Raw genomic sequence first — 26,294 nt, 5'->3', positions numbered from 1 at the left:
ATCGAGTCTTTTACAGCTTATGACTTTACATAACAATTCTAGTCCTGGGAATCTCTGAAAGAATTCATCTAAAATATGGGAGAAGTGCTAGGCACAGATATATTCACTGAAATATTTTTTAATGGGGAGTTATAAATGTCTTCCCTGTAGGGGATAACTGAGTAACCTGGTAAATCCTCTCGCTGGACTATTTTTTAGTTACCAAATGTTGAGAAGATGGTAGAGAAACTTAGGTGGGAGGTTGACATTGGCCTTCACGTCCAAGGACTTTTTTCCATCATTGAATTCCATTTGGGCTTGGATTCTTGACAGCTAGGCCCTTATTTTAAGAATAAAGTCTCATGAAGACAGGCTTTGGGAATCTTGCCTGCTGACCTTTTCACAGAATCCTAGTAGGCAGAGTGGTACATGGCACCGTTGCCACACACTCACATGTGCACTGGCACACCCAGGCACCCACCCACCCATGCACAGGCCACACACACTTGCACACACACACTTCCCCGAAGGATTCTAAAAAGATAGCTAACTGCAGATACAAAGCTTGTTATAAACTGTAGGAGATGCATTTTACTAAAGTTCAGAGCAGAATGGAAGTTCTGCTAGTGCTGTTGGATATTCTCGATTATCTGGAGTAGCACCCATCATCGTCCGCCCTTCCGGAGGCCTTCATCTCCAAAGCGTTGGCTCTCGAGAGTGACAGGAGATCTAGAGAAAGAAGATAATAATGATGGAGAAAATGACAAGTGTCCAGGTGACCACAGGTCTCAGAGGCAGTGGCAGGAGAAAAGATGGAGAAGCTGTAGATAGAAGAAGTAATGGAGAGTGGACATCTATTCTAGTCTTAAATTTTTTTCCCTTGAGTATAATCTCCCCAGTTGTTCATTATAAGTTATTTCAAGCATACAGAAACATCAAAAGAATGGTCTTTTATGTAGATACAACAACTACACATGGAAGGCTGCTTGGAGGGTTCCGCTCACGGCATGGTAACGGCAGCTGCCTTGGACAGCCTTTCCTTTCCTGCTTACCTTGGTTAAGTTTTTTGCAAAGGAAAGTAGCATTACTGTGCATTGTTATTTGTAATGCTTTGCTTCCCCTGAAGACAGCTTAGTACGAGGGAAAAAGAAAAGTGTGGTTAGTAGAATTGGGCCAGCTCTTGCCCTAAGCCAGACCCGTATCATATACAGAAGACTGCTTGGCCTGCCTCAGTGCTCTGTTCTTTCCTTTATGCAGGTACCAGCTGGAAGATGAGTCTGCCCATTTGGATGAAATGCCATTAATGATGTCTGAAGAAGGCTTTGAGAATGATGAAAGTGATTACCACAAATTACCACGAGCTAGGATCATGCGAAGAAAGAGAGGCCTAGAGTGGTTTGTCTGTGGAGGATTGAAGTTCCTCTGTACCAGGTTTGTTATCCATTGCTGCCTCACCTACACACCAAGGTTACACAGTTATTTATAAGCGTAGCTTCTAAACACATTTGTTTCTATATCAAACCAAAGAAGCCACTCTCTAAATGACATCATGGAGAGTATTAATAACCTTAGTCAGAACCAAACAGTGCTAATCCAAAAGGGACAGAAAGCCAAATTCACTTTTTTGTGAGATGTTTTAATGTTTAAAAGATGGAGAAAATTAGTGATTTTGTAATTACTGCATGGTAGAATTAATTCTGGTCACTGTACTGACATTTATAACTGTGTTCCTTTCTTTTCCGTCTGTGATTATAGAGGCGTCCCTTGGTATCTGTGGAGGATTGGTTCTGGGACCCAAATCAGTGGATGCTCAAGTCCCTTTATTTTTTCAGTTATACGTATATATATATTTTTTCAGATTCTTTTCTATTGTACGTTATTACAAGATATTGAATATAGTTCCCTGTGCTATACAGTTGGTCCTTGTTGTTTATCTATTTTGTATATAGTAGTGTGTATACGTTAATCCCAGACTCCTAATCTACCCCCCACCCTGCCCTCCCTGCTATCCCCATTGGTAACCGTAAGTTTTTTTTCTATGTCTGTTTCTGTTTTGTAAATAAGTTCATTTGTATCATTTTTTACTTTCCACATATAAGCAATATCACATGATATTTATCTTTTCTCTGACTGACTCGCTTCACTTAATATGATAATCTCTAGGTACATCCATGTTGCTGCAAATGGCATTATTTCGTTTCTTTTTTATGGCTGAGTAATATTCCATTGTATATCTGTACCACATGTTCTTTATCCATTCCTCTGTCGATGGGCATTTAGGTTGCTTCCAGGTCTGGGTTATTGTATATAATGCTGCAGTGAACATTGGGGTGCATGTACCTTTTTGATTTATGGTTTTCTCCAGATATATGCCCAGGAGTGGGATTGCTGGATCACATGGTAACTCTACTTTTAGTTTTTTCAGGAACCTCCATACCATTCTCCATAGTTGGAGTTGTAAATTGGTTGTACCAATTTACATTCTCACCAACAGTGTAGGAGGGTTCCTTTTTCTCCACACCCACTCCAACATTTATCATTTGTAGACTTTTTGATGGTGGCCATTCTGACTGGGTGAGGTGATACCTTATGTAACTCTGTCATGTACTGGATTGGTCTAAGACAGGTAGTTCTGTCAGATCCAGAAGCAGGATCTGGAGATGTAGGTTTGAGAGTTGTTGTTACTATAGTGATAGTGGAAACCACCCGGAAGGATGACATTCCTAAAACGGCAGCAGTGTGGTAGAGGTCTGTGAAGGAAGAAGGAAAGGGACCCTTTGGGGAAAAGGACAGTGTTGGAAAGGAAGGCTAATAATCCTTTTCTTAGGCAGCAGAAAAAATAGGGGAGCAAGTGTGAAATAGCGTTGGAGAGGATGACTTTTATCTTAACCTCAGTTGGGAACATTAGTTCATTTAAGTGAGGAGGCGTCTGGGATACACATGAGGACTAAAAAAATGACAAAATTGGTCCTGCCTTGGTAGAGATCATCAGTAATCACGCATCTGTATTGAACCCAGCATAATTTTATTACTGTTTATCCATCAAGGAGAAACGTGAGCAATTACAGAACCAGCTGTGGAAGCGAGGGTGTGGGCAGTTACGGTGGGAATGGTGGCCAGTGTTGTGAGTTGAAGAGACGGCTGCGGCAGAGGAGCTTTGGGCGGTGCCACAATTGCAGTTTGATGGATGTGTGGTGTGTGTTTTCCATTAGTGTGGGGTGGAAGAAAGAGTGGGATCAGACCCAGTGGTGCTGTTTGAGACGAACATTCTCACTGCTGTTTACAGCCGAGAACTAGAAGAGGCCCTCTCCCGATAGCTAAGGGCCAAGCCCGAAGTTGAGCCAGAGTCTGACTTGACTCGCCACAGCCTTTCCTTGCTCTTTGCTCCGCGGACTGGGAAAAGTGCTAGGACGAGGAGGTGTGCTCCAAATGCGATAGGTCCTGCTTTGCACTCTTCAAGCAGATAAGTGCCTGGTCTCACCCTCCTAAAGGGAACCTGACGTGAAGATCAGTGGGACTGAGAAGGCTGAGAATCTTACCTACTGCGCACGGAGGATCCCTGCATGACAGAGTTGCTAGAAACTGGGGACGTGGGAGTGGGTACTGATGGACCTAAAACTTTAAGGTCATAGTCTCGTGCGCATGGTGTGGACTTCAAGAGGGCAGGCCATGTGTTGAAAGTGCTACTTATCCATACCAGTGAAACGGTTGCCAAGAATCGTGGACATTGTTGAAGGCCGAGTGCATTGTTGAATTAATTATTTTTGGTCTTTTACAGGATTTTGTTTTTACCAAATGGAACATAGCCAAGTTTTGGATTTCATTTGTAATATTCCTTTTCTTGAGGAAGATATTAAGAATATATTTGAAAATCTAGGTGTTAGTGGCAAAAACTAACATGTTTTGGGGATATTAAAACAGCTCAGTAATATATACTCGACATGTATATAAAGTCTTTATCTTAGTAAATGGTGATCACGTGGGCAGAGCTGACCGAGCCATCGTGGTGGCTTCACTCACGAGTGTCTCTTTCCATGTGGACGAGAGTGACCTGAGACATGGCCACACTTCGTGTTCAGTGTGCATCCACTACACCAGGAAATTGTTACGGAAATTAAAACTGCACCTTACAGAACAAACGGTACAGTTAGCAACTTAGATGGGTCTTATTTTCTTTATTATAAATTTCCAGTTTTGAGTATTTGCTAACCTTTTTATTTTCTAAACACCAGGCATTAAAAAGTCAATGTTATTAAGGTTATTAGGCGAAGGATCAAAGAGTAGAAGATATATAAAATTACTTAGTTTAATTGCAGAAGAAAACACCAGTGAATATTGTGGTGAAGATAGATAGCAGATGATGTTAACGAGGCGCAGATATTTCATTGTATTTTTATTTGTAGATTCTGTGAGTAGTAAGGTTTATTTTTAAATTATTCTTCTTCTGGGATTGAGTAGGCTTTAATTTCTTCATGGCTTAAGACCTGCCTTCTCATTTTTATTATTTGGCAAAAATTCCAACTCTGAAAAATTTGACTCTGGAAAACTTTTTCTGTAATCTGTCTTCTAAACCTTTGGGTGTCCTCCACGTGGGTTACTGTGATGCTCACTGGTATGTAGTTCTGGGGGACAGTAATGCCTTTCTCACGAGCTTTACATTTCACTTGCTATCAAAAATCACTTTGTCCCCATGAAAGTGGAACCCCTGAATGGCATTTCCATATGAAGGGGCGGTATCAAATGCTAGGATTGTTCCCGGTCCTAAATGGCCTCTACACTTTCAGTTAATCGGCAACATGTTTGGAGTGCAGAAACATGGGAAAATGCTGATCTCTTAAGAGGACATGAGTGCTGTGTTGCTTTTGGCTTGGTAACCAAAGGTACCTGTTGGATATATATATTTATTTATTTATTTGGGAAGGAGGCTTTCTAAATTTTGGGAGTTATTTAATTATGGCCCCTTAAAATTTTACAAGACAGGATCTTGGTATATAAAGATGTGCTTTATTGAGTATTGGAGTACTACTTTGATTGTAGAGGCATTTGCAAAAACTTACTAATCCTAAAATGTTTTAAGAAAAAAGTATAGTTTGTACACTATTGGATTTAGTTTCAATTTGCCTTGACAGTGTGAGGCGATTTACATATAAATGGGAGAGTGTCTTCTGAATACTGAGTAACTGAGGAAACGTGCAGTGTGCATAGAAATGTTGCTGGGTAAAGCTTCTGGTTTCTTTCTTCCAGGGACTCCTCTGCATCTCCTTCTCACTTACCGGTATTTACCGGTATGTTTCACTCTTATTACTTTGCCTTCAAAAATTGCCCATAGTTTTACTTTCTCCCTTAGCTCTACAGCTCTATAAGGCTTACTTACACGTATTTTTTTGGTTACAAGTATTTTCTTTATGTGGGGGGTTTGTCTTCTCTTTCTGGTCATATTTTCTGTCTGCATAATCCAGTGGCAATGCTGGCGGAGCCCCAGGCTTTTAAAACTTCGAGACTGTGTATTCATTTAATATTGTGGAATAGCGGGTGGTTTAATAGTGGCTCCCTAACCACTGCTTGATTCTGTCTTCGCATGAAGAAATAATAATAAGATTTTAATTTGGTAATACTAGTAGCAAAGTGTTATGAATAATTTAGTTACATTTTGGAAGTCTAGGAATCTTAGTTTTTTCTATACAGTGTTGTAGAGAAGAACTGGACTGTTGACTGTGTGTTCTTAGCCCCTCGTATTTCATTTGGTCTCTAGAGTGTGGGGCTTTGAAGGTTAATGGGATGTTAGCTTCACGTGCTGCTGATAGTGGCTGTAGATGTTGAGGTTCTTATTCTAGCGAATGTTTACGGTGTCATGTGATGAAGACAGTGGTTTTGCATTTATAGAGCTTTTTGCCTGTAGAATATGTCGATACCAGCCTAAACTCTGGAAAATCCACATTTCCTAAGTTTTATTTATATTTTTTCAAATGCTGAGCTTTGGCTATCCTCCGTTTCATCTTAAGACTTGTCTGACTTTTGCACATTAAACCATTAGATTAGATAATTATGTGTTTCAGGAGAAAAATTCATATCTGAATACATTCCTGGAGGATTTTTGCTGTATTTGAAATGCTGAAGGAAGCGTGCACACATGAGGACTGCTGTCCTAGCTGTCGTGCTTGCCTGAAGAGTGCTTTGTGTGTACCAGCCCTGCTCCAGAGCTTCCCTGGGATGCTGAGAATATTCTAGATCTGTGACGTCCAATATGGTAGCCACTGGACAAGGTGGCTGTTGAGTCCTTGAAAGGTGGATAGGGTGACTGAGGAACTGGACTTTTTATTTTACTTAACATTAATTAATTCCCACTAAAATAGCCACATGTGGCCAATGGATGCTTTATTGGACAGTAACTTTTTGTGCCAATTAGTGTTATAAGTTTGGAGACATTCTGAATGTGACAGCGAGAGGCAGCATAGTGACAGCAGAGCTCTGAGTGCTTCCCCTCTGGCAGGCATTGTGCCAGGAGCTCAGAGCGTGTCACCTGTAACCTCATCAGCGCTTCTGCGGATGAGGAAACAAAGACTTAGACCAGGGGACCACCCCAGGGCCACTTGCTGGGAGTTGTTTCCAAAAGCACGACCTTAAAGTCCACGTTTTTCCCATGGAGTCCTGTGGCCCGCTCATGCGTTTTTCATTTCTTTCCATCGTCTGTTGAATGGCTGCCGTACTGTGTGCTGTGCTAAGCACAGGCCGTCTGTGAAGATGAGCAGGTGCCGGCCTGCCTGTTGTCCTCGCGGCAGGAGGAACACGGGCTTGAGTGGGGACTGAGGTCCGGGCTGTGTGCCAGCCCTGCCCAGCTGTTGCGCGTACATTGCTCACTGACCTCTGTGGCCTCCGGTTTTCCCTTGTGTACCGTGTGGGAGTTTGGCGTCTGTGAGTGTGGTTGCGGGGGTCCGAGACGAGGAGTTGGTGTTGTAACTGGACAGAGGTGGGCGGTGTGCGCCCTCCCTCCCTCCCTCCCGGCTGCGGGGAGGTGCCCCAAGGAGAGGCGCGGGTCCGGCAGTTCGGTTCCGTGTGGGTGTTGGTGAGGGAGCTTGGGCTGGAGGCAATCCAGGTCCTTCTGTAAAAGCAACAGGAAGGTGAGAAATAGTAGTTTGAAGCTTATTATATTTTATTTGAAGCCTTATTTAATTTTTGTCTCATACAAGCATAAACAAGATAAAATATTACCAATATTGACTGAGATCTACTTGACCAGTCCCCTTTCCCCCACCAACAAACAGTAAGGATGGGAATACTTATTTTGACGGTCTTAAATCATTTAATAATACTGTGATTTATAACTGTTGGGGATTTAAAAGTGTGCTTTATGCGTGGAGATGCTCTCCGTTCTGATTTATTTTTTAAAACGTGATGGCAAGCAGTGATAAGAAATTTCTGCTCTTGGAGAGTTGGGTCTTCTTTGCTCCAATTGAAGCAGAAGACGGGGTGCGGAGAATGTTTTAGAGCTGATCTGCTTGGTATGCATTTGGCGTTCCTGGACACCCCCATGGGGTAGCTCCTCAGGACGGCAGAGCCTGACACTCCTGCGGGCGATGAGCTGTGCCCAGGAGGACTCGGCAGCTTTCAAAGGGCAAAGCCCTGTCCTTCCAGGATGAAGGTTTTCTGAGCACAGCCAAGAACTAGGTGGATACTTAGTAGGGATATACTGATTTCAGTTTAAACACATAATGTATTCCCTCATACAGGGTGCTGCTGTGGGTGGTTTATGAAGTAACACATCTGAGTGTGTTAAAGGGAAGAAAGACATGCAGTGAATTTGACACATAGTCCTGAGGGGTCAGCCTCATCTTATAGTCACACCTTCTAAGGCTGTCGTTATCCTGCAGGATTTCAGGTTAACTCTTGAGCTTGCTTTGTCACAAGTGAAGTTAGGAATTTCCGCCTTATCCTTCTGGCTTGCAGTTCTAGCCTTGGCTACGTTCAGAAGATGACGTTTAATAACTTCCCTTCCCTTAATAAACCTCTCGGAGTCTTTCTCTGCATTTTGGAAATTTTAATTAAACTGAATTGTTAATACTGAAGTTTAAATTCAGGATTATTTTATGCTTAGTAGGGGTGAATTTGATACCTTTTCATCATTTTCTGAAGTATTTTAAGAAAAGTTATCCCACTAGAAACTTTATACTCTCTATTCAAATATGGTGGTTTGGATGTCCAGGAAGGAGAAGTTTGTGCTCCTGGAACCCTGAGCAGGGTTGGAGCAGGGTAGATTTAGATTAAAATCTTCACTGCATAGTTGAAGGTAGCCACATGGAAATACAATCAAGCTTTTATTGCCATTAGAATAGTCCATTAAACATTGGTATCCTTTCTAAATACTGAATTGAGCCATACGTCTTAGTTTTATATTAACGCGATCACTTAAAGGAGGAAAAAAAGTGACTACTTAAGACAAGGGGGTGGGTCACATCCTAGTTAATTGACGTCTGAGAGCCTTTATCACTGAATCACCAAGTGGTATATTGAGAATTGCCGATAACATATGGCGATTCTTTTCTCAGCATGTAAAGCATTGACTGCTTCAGAATGTTAATGGTTTTATTTTGCCAATAAGAGGATCTAAACGGGGAGGATAATTTCCCTGAGGTTCTAGGAGTCATTGCACTCTTATTCAAGCTCCTTCAGTATCTTCATATCAAATTTAAATTAGTATAGCTGACCTGTTTTAAGAAAACCCTTACAGATTAACAGTAGATATGCTTTTGGTGTCTGGTAAATACAGAAACAATCAGTATTGGCTCTGGATATGTAGAATTAATTCAAAAACTTCTGAAAAAGCATACGCAATATGTATCTTTTGTTTCATGCAGTTGCTGTGATTGGCTGATAAATATTTGTCAAAGAAAGAAAGAATTGAAAGCTCGTACAGTGTGGCTTGGATATCCGGAAAAGTGTGAAGAAAAACATCCCAGAAATTCTATAAAAAATCAGAAATACAATGTATTTACCTTTATACCTGGGGTAAGATTGTTAAATTCTTGAAAACGGGCTGCATATCAGAGATTGCTAACTTTGTTTTCATTTTTTTCCCTCATTAATTCTGTCGTATCCAAATCAGAGTCCTTTTGCTTTGGAACCATGGGTGTTTCAAATAATTGTTAAGTAATTCATATGCATTTGTAATAGCCATATGATAAGGGTTCAACTCAAGAAAGTTTATAGTTTGTTTATTGCCTTCAATTCTAGATAAACATCACATTTATATTATTGTAGAAATAACCAAGTAAAGCTAAATAAAATTATCAGAAAATAAGTCATACATTTTGTTTGGCTGGGAATTTGTTTGGTGGGAAAAGTGGAATGTATCTAATGTTTAAAGCCTGCCGAGGCTGTCACAATGAAAGTAAAATAACTTTTTACACAAACATGACTCCATAACAAAATATCTGTAAGCATTTATAGATTTCTTTTCTACTTCACATTGTAAATTTTAGGCCTTGTTGTATTGTTATGTCAGTAGTTATCTTTAATTAGGTATTATGCTAAATTTAAATTCTGAAGTTTAAATATTTACTACTTTTTTTGTTGCCAGTGATATTTGTGGCTTAAATTATAAAACTGCGATTATATGTATTTAGATTAGTGGAATTATTTTTGCCTTTTGTGCATCATTCCCTATTTTAATAGACAGATTTATTTATCTTTCTAAAGGCAAAAGAAAGCTGGGACTGATTTATGTTTCCAGTCTCAAAGTTTTTGATATGTTCTAGGTATTAGCTCTTACGCTATTTTGCAAAAACCCCTCTTGATTATGTGAAATGAGGGCTGCTTTATCTTTCATGTTTTTATTTAAATAACCATGCTGACTTTATATTGGGCATTGATCAGCCCTCACCCCCCCCCATCCGTCCAGTAGTTGTCAGATGCTTGATGTCTAATATGCTCCTTTATTAAAACACACAAAACTAATGGCTTCATAATTAAGACTGGTCTTTTGTTAGGACAATAAAGTGTAAACTCTCTTTCAGGCAGATAAATATTCTCATCTTTATTGAATGAAGCTACTGTTTTCTCCGTAGGTTTAAATTATTAAATACTCCCAGATTGGCTAAGTATTGTACATTTTCCTAAAGCCCTCCAGAAGTTCACTCAGCAGACAATAAAGTCTTGATTGCAGTGGTTTAAAGTGGATCGTGCAGCTTAGTTTTGATCCGAGTGAGTTCACATGGCTACCAGGATGGCTGTCCGGAAGAGACCTGTTGATGTGTCTGTACAGCTGTTACCGTGGGAATGACTTTTTTCTTAGATTGTCTCTTAAATTAGTCTTTTCATCTAAAACGTAGTATTTTAGAAACATTTGGTAATTGCACAGTAGGAATTCTATGCCATTTTTAGCACGAATGGCAGTTTCTGAATTGCTAGTAGATATAATCTGTGCTAACTGAGATTTTAAAGAAATCACTGAGGAAAGAGTTTTCTCTCCTGCTAAGATTAATTTATGAAATGATTCAAAACACTTTTAGACAGCAGTTGAACATGATTATGAATATAAATGTGTCATTGATGTAACTGATGTTTTTAGTCATACACATAACTGTGTGATGATGTGTATAACTTCATTCTATAAAAACTGTGGTTCCAGACTCTTTAAGTCAACAATAAGTACTTAACGCATTGCTCTGCCCTTGTTAAAATTTCTGTGCCTTCCAAGTTGTATTAAAAAATGGCATTCCAGGAGATTTTGATTTGCAGTTTGCAAGTCTGTAAGTTTCATTGTAATTGTAGTGTTGAAGGTCAGCTCCCGTATATCAGCTATCATAGAAAGAATATGCGGGTAGCTGTCTTCCTGAAAATTGGTCTGTAATTTACGTATTTTTATCTTTTATCATTTCTTATACTTTGAGGGAAGTAAATACAGGAGATTAAAGTAGGTTTTTTTGTGTGTGTGAAGTCGTACCTGTACATGGTTTGCTTGTTCACTCGATCTTTGTAAAGCTGCCTAGATGTCCACATTCAGAAAACGTGGCTATCATGTTTTATTGTTTACCATTTCATAAATACAAGGTTAACACCACTTTTCCATAAGATTTTCTGAGTTGATATGAAGAGATACATTTGTATATCTATATTAACTGACTTACTAACATTGGGAAGGTTTTGCTGTCTCATTTGGTGTGCATGTAAAGATTTATAGAAGATGAGTGTGGGAACCTGGAAAATTGCATGCAAGAAAATAAGAAACTTTTAGAGGACACTTAACATAGTTGAAAGTTCTAATTTTCTTTCTTTTCAGTTTATTTTAAATATAATTTGGGGTAACCTTAGCTCTTTTTTGTGATTTAGTTATCGGAAAGCCATTGTCAAAATTAATGTATTGTGACTCAGGGCATGTTTTCACTGTTTGATGGAAATACAGTTAGATATTATGTTGATTTTAATTATTTAATTAAGGTATGAAAGATTTTCCTTGAAGAGATTATGTTAATTTTTTCTTTTTCTTTTTAGGTTTTATATGAACAATTCAAGTTTTTCTTGAATCTCTATTTTCTGGTAGTATCCTGCTCACAGTTTGTGCCAGCATTGAAAATAGGCTATCTCTACACCTACTGGGCTCCTCTGGTAAAAAGAAAAGATTTTTGAAATTAAGTGAAATTATTAAGTATTTAAAATATAGCTTTAAGAGTGGAGATGGTTAAAAGATAAATCAGTCGGGTTTTTAAAATGTGATATGTTGCTGTGTGTCACTGAACTTTTGTTTCAAGGTTTCACAGAGTCCTCTGCAGCCCCACAGGAGTGTGAGGGCAGCACGCGGCGCTAGGTTGGCTGGAGAAGCTACAGAGCACCTCTGCTGGTGGGCTGGGCGTTCTCTCGGGCCCTAGGGTGGCAGCTGTGTGTCCCCAGCCCCGCTGCCCCGTACTGGAGGAGCTCTTGGGAGAGATGGGGTGGGCCTGTGCGAGTCTGCCCAGCACCTCTGACGTCCTGATGGATGGGCAGCTCTTCCCTCTGCCTGATGGCAACAGTTCTGAAGTATCTCAGTGAAGTCTGGCAGCCGCTGGTTGACAGCTTGGGGTGTGACATTTTTGGAAAGGCAAATGATGTTTGTCATTGAATATTTCCATCTCAAACATGCTGTCTTGATAGTTTTTATACTGTTTGCAGATAGTTTTCATTGCTTTTCAGTTTACAGAGGTAAGAGGTATGTCTCCTTCCTTCTTTTCACCTAGAAGGGGGTACTGCTCCCTTTGGTGTGCTCCCTCCTGGGCAGATCACCAGTGTGATCTGGGCAAGAAAACATGGCGAGTGAGATGATTCCTGTAGCGAGGGAGCAGGGCAGTGCTCAGGTTTCCCACCCTCAGAACTGGAGATCGGAGCCATATGCTCTCCAGTTGATCTGTTCTGCTTCGTGCAGCCCTGCCGCCTCCGAGGCTGTGCTTTCAGGTGCGGCAGGAGGGCTGGAAGCGGGGGTAAGTTTAAGTCCCTCTCCGGTTCCTGTTCACGTAGACTTTAGGGTGGCGTAGGTCTGAGCAATGAAAGCAACTTATGTGTAATCTAGATACAAAGTTACTGAATAAATGGATACCTTTTCCACTTATTGTATTCGCCAGATCGACAGAGACATTGGTGCTGATGATATGAAGCTGTGATTCTCATCCACTGTTGTGTAAACATAAATCCGTGTAGCCTTTTTTTGGAGGATAGTTTGGAAATATATATAAAGACACCTTATAAATGGATTCAGCGTTTTTATTTGAGGAATTTATCTTAAAGCAATAATGATCAGTCATAGAGTCTAAAGAATGTCTTTACTAATGTCTATTATTATTCTTTTTAAAAATATTTGTTTGTTTATTTATTTATTTATTTATGACGGAGTTGGGTCTTTGTTGCTGCGCGCGGGCTTTCTCTAGTTGTGGCGAGCGGGGGCCACTCTTCCTTGCAGGTGCACGGGCTTCTCCTTGTGGTGGATTCTCTTGTTGCAGAGCACGGGCTCTAGGCGTGTGGGCTCAGTAGTTGTGGCTCGCGGGCTCTAGAGCGCAGGCTCAGTAGTTGTGGTGCAGGGGCTTAATTGCTCCGCGACATGTGGGATCTTCTCAGACCAGGTCTCGGACCCGTGTCCCCTGCATTGGCAGGCGGATTCTTAACCAGTGCGCCACCAGGGAAGCCCTATTATTCTTGATGACAAAATTATTTGAAAAGTCAAATGTCTAACTGGATTGTTTAACTGTGCTGTATGCCATGCATTGTTGGAATACTGTGCTACTGTGTACCTTTGAAAATGATGTTTAGAAAAAGTATTTAATAACACTGAAGGTGTACATATTAGAAAAATGGGGAAAAGTGGGTTAAAATATGTATGGAATGAAATACACAATTCTTTGATCAGCCCCCACTGAGTTCGTTTGTGTCCAGCACTAGTCAAAGCAGTGTTGATTCAATTGTGAATAAGACAAACCCTGTCCTAATAGAGCTTATATTCTGGGGGCGAAAGACAATTTAAATGATCCGTCATGCCAGGAAGCCTGCCATGAAGCCGTGAAGCCAAAAATGTAAAGCAGGATATGGGGGTAGAGAATGACCGGGTTATTTTAATAGGGTGGCTAAGGAAGTCGCCTTTGTTGGGGTGGCATTTGACGATATCTGGACGATAGGAGGGAGTGAGTGGGCCGTGTGCAGAGCAGGTGTTGCAGGCAGAGGGCACAGTAGTTGCACAAGGTCTGGGCGCCCTGGAGTGTGTGGACGTGCAACTCTGGTGGGAAGGGGGCCCGGAGGGGTGGTGGGCGCTCAGATTTCATCCTGAATAGGATAGGGGCGTGTGTCTGTGTGTTGCATATGTCACACGAGGGAGAACACTGAAGCTTACACCACAGTTTTAAAAGTTGATTTTAAAGCCACACGGCCATGGAGAGGGAACATGGGTGACTTCTCCTTCTTTCTTTTCTCTCACTTTTCTTCTCATTGGAGGTAACCTCCATTCTGAATTTGAGATTAAATTGCTGTGTATCTCTTAATAATTTTGCTACTTATGTTTGTATTATTAAAACAAGATGCACTGTTTTGGCATGCTTTAAAAATTCTATGTAACATTTGTCTTACTCTAAGTATCCTTTTGTAACATGCTTTTTTGGCTTTACATTGATTTATAAAATTGACCCATGTGGACACACATATATCTAGTTCCTTCGTTTTTCACTTCTCTAAAGTATTCCATTGTGTGACTGTATCACAATTGATTTGTCCATCCTCATGGGAAAGGAGACTTTTAGGTTGTTTCTAATTGTTCTCAGTTGCAGACTGCTGCATGATCGGTCGAATTGTGTGTTATTCCTTACACACTTGTGCCAGAAATTCTGTAGCTGTATGTGCCCTCCTTAAAAGTGCTGTTTATTTTGTCCATTTTCTAATAAAAGCAGTCTAGCATTACAGAAGTTTTAGAACATAGAAAATATACTTGCTAATGCTGGAAACACAAACTTATTTATGGTTTTCATGTGTTTATTTCTAGCCCCTATTTTCTATTCCTAGCAGTATTTACCATTTAAATAGTATTTTCTACCTTGGGTTAAATTAATTTTAACTCAAACAATGAGTATCTGAGAACACAAATTCTTCTTAAAAATCTAAAGTAAAATATATTCATTTGTATCTTGCCTTTGTCTCTGGCCTTTTTAACTCTGATTTAACTAGCTTTTAACCGAAGAAAATGTTCTATTTTGATGGATTCTTTTCGAAGAATTCAGTGTTACCTGTTCACAGATTGACCTTGTTGGCCAGGCTTGGACTGAGTGCACAGCATACATGGGCCTCTCTAGTTTCTCTGTTCTCTAACAAGAGCTCATTTCCAGTTCTAGCTTGGATTTTAGGTCCTTTAACTTGAATTCTCAGGTGTTTTGAAGTACTTTATCATTTTTTTGACATGAGAAATAAACTTTATTATATTTAGATAAATACCTCAGTACGAACCTCAGTATCCATAAGGGGACCATTATTCTGCTGTGATTATGTGTTCGTGCTCCAGAGAGCAGAGAAAAGCCCCGCCCCTTCTTCCACTCCGCGCGGCCTCGACACGGGCGGGCGAGCGCTCCCTTGCTCCGCTCTGCTGGCCGCCACACCCTCAGACCTGGGTTCCCACCCTTCCCTCTGCTCCTCGGTTTGGCAGCAGCCACAGGTGATGCCTTTTCTCAGAAACACATAATGAAGGTTTGCTAGTATCTTTGCTTGCACTTTTTATGTGCATTTTAACCTTTGATTTGGCAAGAATCTCAAGAAGTTGATGTGCGCATTAGGCTCACTTTTGAATCCACGAGGCTGACTTAGGGTCTGTTGGTTCTTCAAGCCAAACTCACCTCAGAGCACCTTTTAAAGATACTATCTGTAGAAGATCTTTTTTATTAATCTGGGCAAAGTTAGAGAACCTTTAAACTAATTCTAAAATATATATGAGTATTTTTTTTTTTTTTTTTAACCAAGGGAAGTATTCCTGATTTCTTCCTAAGCCCTTGTTCTTTCTATGCCTGTGTATCTTACCCTGTCCCATGCCCAGGGCCTAGAAGAGCAGGGATCTTTATATACACATTGAAGCTTTTGGCATCTTCTCTCTGCTTGCACGCTAAGGTCCTATAAGTTGCCCAAAAGAGGAATCAGTTAGCATTTGCAGTTTTCTCCTAGCCAAAAACCTGCCAGTGAAGCATAAAAAATCTTAAAGCTGGTGATTATGAAGTCTTATGTCTGATGTCCACTCATTTTAAAGAAAACAAGTTAATGCAAACTTAATCCCTCCGCTCTCTATCTAAAATTAGGATGTTTCTGAAAACAGTGATAGCTTAATTAATAATCTTTCTATTTCAATTACTCCTGGCAGTGTTGTTTACTGGCTTCAGGTCTGAACTAATTTCTGTTATATTTTGTTATATAATAGGAAGAGTAAACTGAAAATAAGTGATTTCATTACATTGTATCAGAATGAATATTACCTTTCATACTGTTCAGATTTCAGAACACTTCTTCAAGGCAAAGCTGCTGTAATCAGAGTAACAAAATGGATTGTAATGCTTCTGTCAAAATTAATAAGGTGGAGTACATCTATCCATACAAAAGATTTTTAGATAAAGAAAATATGGATTTTTAATCTGTACATCTTCCATATAAAATATCTTCCTGGTGCTCTGTTAATACATAATTGGAAACCAGATAGGCTATGTAGGTTGGAAATCAGTCTGTGGGGGACTCTGATTTTCAGTCTGATTTTAAAATCCTTCCTTCTGTCCACCCTTTTTTGTGAGTGTCTCTGTGAATTGGAGGTGTGGGCAAAGTATGAAAAGGAGAAAACAAAATCAATCATTTGGAATCCTGCCATCCAGAGACAACCACTGTTTACATGAACTTTGTGACCCTGACTGAGTTACTTTTTCTTTTTGTATTTCAGTTTCTTTATTTGTAAGTTAGAGCTAAAAGTACACGTCTTCTAAGGTTTTTGTAACATTTAAAAGGTAATTCATTTAAAATATGTAGGAGTGTCTGGCATATAATAATCCCTCAAAGGTAAACTGATGTGGTTACATAATAAAATCTTTTTTCTCTTTACTAAATTATATATTGTTTTGACACTCACTGCATATGGTTCCTGGGTTATATGGAGAAATAGAAAAGAATCCCACTTTGTGATGTAAGATTTCATCACGGGCTGTGGACAGGCCATGCGAGATATTCTTGTCATCAGTGCTGATGCACCACCAGTGCTGTTGATTCTGGGGGACAGCATGTCACTGTGACCCTCTTGTGTGCAGTTTTGGTTTTTCTGGGTAGCAGTGCTGTAGCCGACATCTCTGACCTGGTTGGTGCTGAGGTTGTGGGCAGGCCCAGCTGCTCCTGCAGGAGACTTGTGTATCCACATCTTCCCTAAACCACCCATCTGTTATGAGCCCAGACCTCTTCTGAGGTCTTAACCTCAGAAGATGTAAACTTGAAAGGTAGAGGCCCATTGGTTGTAACTCCAGTGGTCAAGAAGGAAATGGTGGCATCAGCTTACCTTTCCTTTGATCTGTTTTATGTTCCTAGGCTGGTCACTGGGCGTCTTCTCAGAATATATGTGCTAGAGGTGGGCATGACGGTGTGGGAGGGACCCCTCCTGGCTGTTTCTGGTCCTACCCGTCTGGTGTGTATCCAGAGGAGCCTTAGACCTGGAGTGTGGCCTGGAGCTGCTTAGGTTGTCAGTAGTCCTTGCCTGTGACCGGGACTCTGATTCCTCTTAGGGGTGCTGAACTCCTGTTTTTAGAAGTTGGGACCTGCCCCTCTTTGGTGCATCTTCTCTAATATTATCACATAGAAGAGGCAGCTGACTTTCACTCCTTGAGTTCTTAGGAGCACTAGGAACTAGCACAGTTTTTGTGGTTTATAAACTTAATAAATTCAGAGTTAAATTTTGCTGTCTTTAAGCTGTAGGTTTAAAGGGTAAAAATTAGATTCATCTGGAGAGTTTAAATACCGTTTGTATGTCGGGGTGGGGGAGGGGGTCAGTTCCCTGGAGATTAGAGGTAAAGGTACATATTTCAGGTAGGGTCTGAGCAAATCTGTGTTGCAAACAGTTGTCTGAGTGATTCTGATATGCCTGTCTGATAGAAAGCACTTCTTTAAAAATACTGTCTTCATTGTATAAATGAAGCATTCCTGACACTCATTCTCCTCTTGTCTCTCAAGGTGAGTCAGTCACAGGTAGAGTTTTAGGAAGTTACTTCCACACCATCACATGCGTCAGTAACAGTAAATATTCTCCCACACGAGAGTGGCTGCATAGAACTGTATTTTTGGATTCATAGATGCATATTTTTCGTGTTACTGAAATTGTGACTTATAAACAGTTTATGTATTTAAAGGGATATTGTCTTCCCACCAGGACTGTTACTAAATTAATAATGATGTATCTTTTTAAAAAATAAATCTATCTATTTATTTATTTATTTTTGGCTGTGTTGGGTCTTTGTTACTGCGCACGGGCTTTCTGTACTTGTGGTGAGCAGGGTCTAGTCTTTGTTGCGGTGCGCGGGCTTCTCCTTGCAGTGGCTTCTCTTGTTGCGGAGCACAGGCTCTAGGCACGGGGGCTTCAGTAGTTGTGGCACGTGGGCTCAGTAGTTGTGGCACATGGACTTAGTCGCTCCATGGCATGTGGGATCTTCCTGGACCAGGGCTTGAACCTGTGTCCCCTGCATTAGCAGGCGGATTCCTAACCATTGCGCCACCAGGGAAGTCCCAATAATGATGTATCTTAAAATCAACAGCATCTTTGAATTAGGGAAATAAAATATTTCATCATATAGAGTATCATAAATTTCTTATATGGACTTTCAGGTTTCCATTTTTTTCATATTCAGTGCTGGGATCCTTGATTTTATTTTATTTTTTTCTTTAGGCTAAGTTTCTAGAAGTGAAGCTGCTTGGTTAATATGTGTATAAATTTTAAGACTTTTGATAATGCTAAATTTCTTAAAGCTAATGTTTTTGATATTTGATGCTTTTATTTTATGTTATTTTATTTTTTGTCTTACCTTTGCTAACCCTAGCTCTAATAAAATGATGAATTTGCATTCAAGATAAGAGTACTTCTCTGCCCCCAACTAATAGTTTCTTTGATGACCACTTTATTTCATCACTGCTTTGTCATGACAAGTCACCAGCTTTGGAGAGGCTGGCCATTTGTCCCTAGAGCACATACTTCCCTCTAGTATGGAGATACTTGGTCATAATGTAGAAATCTCTCTTGTTATTAAAATTTTGTACTTTGCACAGCTAACATACTTTTAATAGTAAAAGACTGGATGCTTCCCCCTAAGGTCAGCAGCAAGACAAAGATGGCTACTCCCACTGTTTCCATTCAACATTTTATTGAAGGTAAAATGAATAGTGCAGTTAAGCAAGAAAAAGAAATAGGAGGCATCTAGATGGAAAAGAAGAAAAGCTATCTGTCTCTATTCGCAGATGGCATGATCTTGTATATAGGAAAATCTAAGGAATCCATGCACACACAAAAATATTGGAACAAGTTAGTGAGCTGTAGGGTACAAGATAAATATACAAAAATCATTTGTATTTCTACACACTAGCAATGATCATCTGAAAATGGAATTAGGATAACAATTCTGTTTATAACAGCATCAAAAAGGAAAAAAAAAGAATAGATTTAGCTAAAGTGCATATCAAAAACTATAAAACATTTTTGAAAAAAATTAAGATATAAGTAAATGGAAAGTCGTCTCATGTTCAAGAATTGAAAGACTTAGTATTACAATGACAGGACTCTCCAAACTGATCTACAGGTTCAGCGCAATCTGAATCAAAATCCCATTTGGCTTCTTTTGCAGGCATTGACAAGCTGATTCTAAAATTCATGCAACAATGGAAGGGTCCCAGGGTAGCCAAAACAACCTAGAAAAGTAGATCAAAGTCGTAGGACTCATACTTCCCCATTTTAAAACTTCTTACAGAGCTGTAGTAATCAAGAGAATGTGGTACTGGCAGAAGGATAGGTATGTAGATCAAAGGATACAATGGTGAGTCCAGACATAAACATTTATGACAAATGGATTTTCAACAAGGTACCAAGACGGTTCAATGGAGAAAGAGTAGTCTCCAACAGATGGTGCTGGGACGTTTGGACAGCACGTGGGAGGGAATGAAGTTGGACCCCTACCATAGCATACACAGAACGTCACTTAAAATGGATCATAGACCTAAATGAAGCTGAAACTGTAGGACTCCTAGAAGAAAGCATGGAAGTAAATCTTTGTGATCTTGGACACTAAAAGCCCAAGTGACAGAGAAAAAACTTGAGTAAGTTGGACTTCATCAAAGCTAAAAACTTTTGTGCATCAGAGGACAGCATCAAGAAAGTAAAACGATAACCCAGAGTGGGAGAAAGTGTTTGTGACATCATATTTGTAGGTCACATAATTGACAAGGCACTTGTATGCAGAATGATATAAAGGGCTCTTCCAACTTAACAATTAAAAGATAAGTTGACCCAGTTATAAAGTGGATGTAGGATCTGAATTAACATTTCTCCAAAGGAGATACACACATGGGCAATAAACACATGAAAATTGGTGTAATCGCTTTAGAAAACAGTTTGGCTGTTGTCAGGAAGCTAAACGTCGAGGTTACCGAATCACCCGTAATAGGCAAATCCACAGAGACGGAAGGTAGATTAGTGGTTTCCAGGGCGGGGACCGGAGGGGGAATGGGAGCTGGTTGCTGTTGGGGTTTCTTTTGGGGGTGATAAAATAAATAAATAAATAGGCTCTAGAACTCGATGGTGGTGATGGAGGCACAGCTCTGTAAATAAACTAAACAAGTGACATTCATGCTTTAAAAGCATTTTAGGGTATGTGAATTAATCTCAACAAAACTGTTACTAAAAAAAAATGTGTGCTAAAGGTCCTGCTACGTGAGGGTCACACTGCCCATCGTCAGCTGTCTTCAGGCGGTGATGGCAAATCCCTGGCACGTGCCGTGCCTGCCTTCCTCTCTGCGGGTGGGGCCCACCAGCAACTGCTGTTCACGGCTTCTCTTTCTGATTCCAAGAGTAGCTTTGGAATACTTCTTAAAGTAGTGCTTTTAGCAACCACTGGAAAGACACTGGCAAAGACCGGATGGGAGGCGTTGTGCTGTTGCAGGAGACCGCTGATAGTGTCCTGGTGTTGGAGGATAAAGGCGGCACTGAGTGGGCCACGAGGCTAGAGGTCTGTCCTTAAGGCTGTGCTTCAGCGAAGGAGCGTAAGCAGCGGGGACTGTTGCGGTCTCAGGCAGTGAATTGCTGGGGCCCATCCCTGGAGGAGGATTTTGCCACATATCTGTCAAATTTATATTGCAGAAGATACTTTGGGAACTGTGTGGAGGGATGACTTTGAGGGGGATGAGGCTGGAGGCGGGAGGCTGGCCCAGTAGTGATGGTGGCCGTGAGAACCAAGGGGGCCTGGGCCAGGCTCCCACATCGCCGCTGAGAGTGGTCCAGGCCTCAGGCGTGCTGGGAAGCACAGTCAGCAGGTGGTGATCCGTGATGACACTGAGAGTCAGAGAGCAGTAGTGACGCTGCTTACTGGTGGTGCCTGTACCATGAACGTCAAGACTGAAGGCTACTGGGTGAGTGGAGAACTGGGCCGTGTGCACTGAGCCTGGAGCCTCACACCAGCCTTCAGGCACAACTGCTTAAAGAGGACTGCACTTCAGTAAACACAAGAAACATTCTCCAGAGGCCTACTTACTTTAGCCTATTGGTTAGACAGAAAAAAAACCTGTGTAGAGCTGATTCACTTTGCTGTACGGTAGAAACTAATACAACATTATAAATCAACTGTATTCCAATAAAAATTAATTAAAAATATAGAAAACAATAAAAGCGGGATGGTGGACTTCCCTGGTGGCGCAGCGGTTAAGAATCCGCCTGCCAATGCAGGGGACACGGGTTCGAGCCCTTGTCCGGGAAGACGCCACATGCCGCAGAGCAACTAAGCCCGTGTGCCACAACTACTGAGCCTGCACTCTAGAGCCCATGAGCCACAACTGCTGAGCCCGCGTGCCACAACTACTGAAGCCTGCACACCTAGAGCCCATGCTCTGCAACAAGAGAGGCCACTGCAACAAGAAGCCCGCGCACCGCAATGAAGAGTAGCCCCTGCTCGCCGCAACTAGAGAAAGCCGGCGCAGCAACGAAGACCCAACGCAGCCATAAGTAAATAAATTAGTTAATTAAATTAAAAATAAATAAATAAAAGCAGGGATGGCAAACCATGGGCCAAATCTGGACCTCCCTCTGTTTCGTACAGCCTGAAAGCTAAGAATGGTTTTTAAACTTTCAATGTTTGAAAAGCATCAAAAGCAGAATAATATGCTATGACATACAAAAATTATATAAAATTTAAATTTCAGTGTCAATAAACAAAGGTGTTCTTTTAATTCAAAAAAACTCAAAAACAATAAACCTGGAATAAGAGATTATTGTACTTTCAGTGGAAATTCATCCAGTGTTGTGTAATTTACATGGTACGCTGGAGCACGTTTGTCATTAAAATGAAGCCTACTGAAGAGGTCTCTCTTTAATCCTAGGGAACTTGAAGAATATTCTTGTATTGTGTGTCAGAAAATACACATGTAGCCTTTAAAAAAGATGGACGTTAGCCATGTGTTAGTAACAGATTTCACAATAGATTACAAGTACACGGAAGTTTTATTTCGATAGCATCAAACTCATCTGTTCAGGTTTTTGCTTAACAAAATGAGAGAAAAAGAGTACTGTGGCCATACCTGTGCTCTCAAATGCATTTGCACGGTAATGCATGTTGTAAGGAAGTTGATGTGTAAGTGTCATATATGGGAATTGTTTTGTGTTCCTAAATGCTTTTATTCTATCAGAAAGATTTAAGTGCACGTATTGTAAGATGTTTATGTCAGTCTTTGTTAATGTGATATTTGAATGCCTGAATGTTCTAAATATAATTCATGGGTTTATTGAAGATTAATTTCTTTTTCTTTGGGTTATTAAATATTTTCTGATGTTTAGCTTGAAGTACATATTAAGGTGTGAATTTTTTAAGTTTTCTGGGGTATAGTAAGAATTGTAAATCTTTCACTATGCATTACTATGTTCCTTTTGTAGTGTTTGTTACTTCTTGTCTTTTTTTTCATTTATTGTATATTTTACAACTAATACAAATTGAATGAAAAAAAGTAAAGCTAAACAGTAAAAGAATTTTCCCTTTTTGTTGAAGTCCAGTTTTCTCAAATACTTTATTTTGTTTAAAGGGGTTTGTCTTGGCTGTTACTATCATGAGGGAAGCAATTGATGAATTTCGGCGTTTTCAGCGAGACAAGGAAGTGAATTCACAACTATACAGCAAGCTTACAGTAAGAGGTGAGCAAGATACTTTTAATTCAGTTTATCATTGTTTAATATAATCATCATTTTAGAATTAACATAAATTAAGAAAACATGTCTTAATTTTGTTACTGAAAATAGTGTTACGCGATTGTGTGTTGTCTAATTTTCTTATAATAATATAATGCATATAATTTCAGGGTAGCTTTTTATTCATTCTCTAGATGCTTGGATGTGTGTGTTTATGAATATTAAATATATACACAAACCCTTAAACGCATGCATGCACACATACATATACAGAAATATTCATAGTTTAAGAGTGCGCTGTTACAGTTTGTATATAATGCACGTGTACTAGAGACACGTGAAACTCAACTGGTGTGTACACATTGTCTGTGAAGGGTAGTTATCACTTCCTCTGAAGTCTCTCTTTGCTTTATATTTTAAACACAGTCATTAAGGTCAGACATCTGGTATCTTGGCCTTGAACTATACTTAAGGAAGAGGGCTTTGAGCAGCCGAAACAAATGTCATGGTCCAAAGTGGTAACTGATGTGCGCCGATCTCCCTGTAACGTTCATTTAAGGCTTTAACCCTTGCCCAGTTTATGCTCTTGAGAGTTGTTTATTTGGTTTTTCAGTCCATTGTAGAAAAGAAGCAATGTATTAGGGAGAGAGTGGGTGAAGCTATTACAGGAAAGTGTGATGACAGCAAGTGACAGTGAAAAACGAAATGGATATTCATACTGACTCAGAGCCTGTTTAAAAATGGAGAAGTTTAGAGTGGAGTTTATATCTTCTGTTTATACATGGACATTTGTACAATGAATTATTATTATTTTTTAATTGTCCAAAGAGTGTTTTTATGCTTTATTGGAGTATTTTTCATATAACATAAAATTCATCCATTTAAAATATACAGTTCAGTAGTTTTGGGTATAGTCACAGAGTTATGAAACCATCACCACCATCTAATTTCAGAACGTTTTTAACATTCTAGAAAGAAGCTCTGAATATCTATCAGCAGGCATTTCCCATTCTTGCCGCTTCCCTATCCCACTCCAGCCCCAGGCAACTACTGATCTACTTTCTGTCTCTATGGATTTGCCTGTTCTAAACATTTCATATAAATGGAGTCAGGTAGTGTGTGGCCTGTTGTCACTGTTTTCTGACACTTAGGTGCATTCATGTTGCAGCTCATACCAGTACTTAGCGTCTTGTTGCCAGGTGATATTCTACTGTATGATATATCATATGGATGGACATTATAAATAATGCTGCTGTGAACATCTGTGTACAAGTTTTGTGTGGACATTGTTTTTATTTCTTTTGTATATATACCTAGGCATGAAATTACTGGATTGCACGGTAATTCCATGTTTTGAGGAGTTGCCAAACTATTTTCGTATTTGACTGCACCGTTTTACGTTTCCACCAGCAATGTGAGAGGGTTCCAGTTTCTCCACATCTTCAACAGCACTTGTCCCTCTTTTTGACTGTAGCCATCCTAGTGGGTGTGAAGTGGTATCTCACTGGCTTCGGTTTGCATTTCCCTAATGACTAATGATGTTAAATGTCTTTTCATGTGCTTTCTGGCCATTAGTATATCTTCTCTGGAGAAATGTTTATTCACATTCTTTGCCTGCTTTTAAACTGAGTTATGTTTTAATTGTTGAGCTGTAGGAGTTGTTTCTGTATTCTGGATTTAAGTCCCATGTTAGATATATATGATTTGGAACTATATTGTCTCATTCTATGGGTTGTATTTTTTCTTTCTTGATGGTGTTCCCTGATACACAAAAGTTTTTAATTTTCATGAGTTCGAGTTCATCTGTTTTTTTCTTTTTGTCGCTTATGTTTTGGGGTTGTATCTAAGGAACAGTTTGCCAACCCAAAGTTACAACAATTTACTTCTGTATTTTCTTCTAGGGGTTTTATAGTTTTAGCTCTTACATTCAGGTCTGTGACCCATTTTCATTTTGTGTTTTGTATGTGATGTGGCTTCTCATCCTTTTGCATGTGAACACCAAGTTGCCCCAGTATCATTTGTTGAAAAGACTGTTCTTTCTCAATTGAATTGAAAAATTAATTATTAAAAAGCTTTAATGCATAAAGTATTGGCATGGTAGAGGAAAGGTGTGTTGTAGAAAATAAGGTAAGCTTTAGCTTTGGGGAAAAGAGTCCCCAGAATGGCCAGGTAAATTAGGTGTAACTTTGGTTTGTCTATTTTGGAATACAGTATAGGTCCTGGCTTATGTTTTAAATTGTTTTGTATTGTGGAATTTGGGCTGAGCAGAGATTTGTTTCTGGGCACTAATTGTATCATTCACAAATAAATGGTGCGGTGATGTCAGCAAAAGTGACAGAGTACGCAGCTCCACAAATCAAGCAGAACGTGGCAGAGCTAACTTCGTCAAAACTCTGGAAACAGTCAAATTTTACAGCATCCAAGTGATTGTTGCATCCAGGAAAAGGCCTCCTAAAAATTGTAGGAAAGCCTTTTGGTATTTTCACCTGCCTTTGCTCCACCCGCTCCGTGTCATGGCAGCCGCCGGGAAGACAGCAGCAGCCATGTTCCCAGTCTGGGCTCTGGACCCGGCCCTGGAGGGCACAGAGCAGGACGAGCTTGCAAAGCTTTGTGTCTGTCTGTCTAACCTGTCTGGGGGCTACTTGAAGGACTGACCCAGTTCACTCGCCTGTCTTTCACCTAACTTGGAGTTCAGGGCAGGAAGGCTGAAAAGCTGCAGGTGTTTCTCCTTGTGTCAGGCTCGGGTACAGCCGGAGTAGCCGGGCCAAGATTATCTGGGCTTCACACACGAGAGTGTCACTTCCAGGCAGGAAAAGATGCGAGAGAATCCAAAGTGCCCCTGTTTGCTCGGGGAATTTTGAAAGCTACATTCAAGGCCAGAGCTGAATGCAAGCTCAGAAAAGGCCTGAGAAGATCTTTTGCTTCTGACCAGTTTCTAGGCTCAGGACAGGCGGAAGTGAAGGCTGAGGCAGAGCTATAAACAGCCGGGCTAAGCAATAGGGTGCCCAGCACAGAGCCACCATCTCCAAAGGCGGAAGAGGCTGTTCTTCCTTTCTGTCGTCTTCCCTCCCTCCCTCCCTCCCCCCGCCCTTTGTCACCATATGTGACAAAGAATACATGCTTCACAAAAATAGTTTAGAAAAGTCACTAAATATACATGGCTATAGCATATACCAAGCAGCAAAACAAATCCAGAAGAGGGGGAGATGGCTCATTTCCTGGGTTCCAGAAGAGGGGGGAAGATAGCTCATTTCCTGGGTTCCAGAAGAGGGGGGAGATGGCTCATTTCCTGGGTTCCAGAAGAGGGGGGAGATAGCTCATTTCCTGGGTTCCAGAAGAGGGGGGAGATGGCTCATTTCCTGGGTTACCAGATTATAATAGTCAAAGTGTCTAGTTTTCCACAAAAAATTACAAAGCATGCAAAGAAAGTGTAGCCCATTCA

At 40.4% G+C, this 26,294-nt stretch overlaps 1 protein-coding gene across 7 annotated transcripts in view; it reads left to right on the top strand.

Annotated features, from left to right (window-relative positions):
• ATP9B (ATPase phospholipid transporting 9B) overlaps positions 1–26,294 on the top strand; it is a 215,676-nt gene that overhangs the window by 13,587 nt on the left and 175,795 nt on the right. For 4 of the 7 annotated variants that reach the window (XM_024754795.1, XM_024754799.1, XM_024754797.1 and 1 more), the window contains exons 2-5: positions 1,237–1,410; positions 8,832–8,982; positions 11,467–11,580; positions 22,750–22,858. In XM_024754795.1, the coding sequence (XP_024610563.1) occupies positions 1,237–1,410; positions 8,832–8,982; positions 11,467–11,580; positions 22,750–22,858 (548 nt within the window). Of the gene's footprint in view, positions 1–1,236; positions 1,411–8,831; positions 8,983–11,466; positions 11,581–22,749; positions 22,859–26,294 lie in introns of those variants that run through there. The other 3 variants (XM_024754798.1, XM_024754800.1, XM_024754801.1) reach the window with 3 other exon arrangements.

Source organism: Neophocaena asiaeorientalis, unplaced genomic scaffold (assembly GCF_003031525.2).
Source record: "Neophocaena asiaeorientalis asiaeorientalis breed wild unplaced genomic scaffold, Neophocaena_asiaeorientalis_V1.1 scaffold124, whole genome shotgun sequence".
NCBI classification, from domain to species: Eukaryota; Metazoa; Chordata; class Mammalia; order Artiodactyla; family Phocoenidae; genus Neophocaena; species Neophocaena asiaeorientalis.
This window is presented reverse-complemented; position numbering and strand designations above follow the sequence as displayed.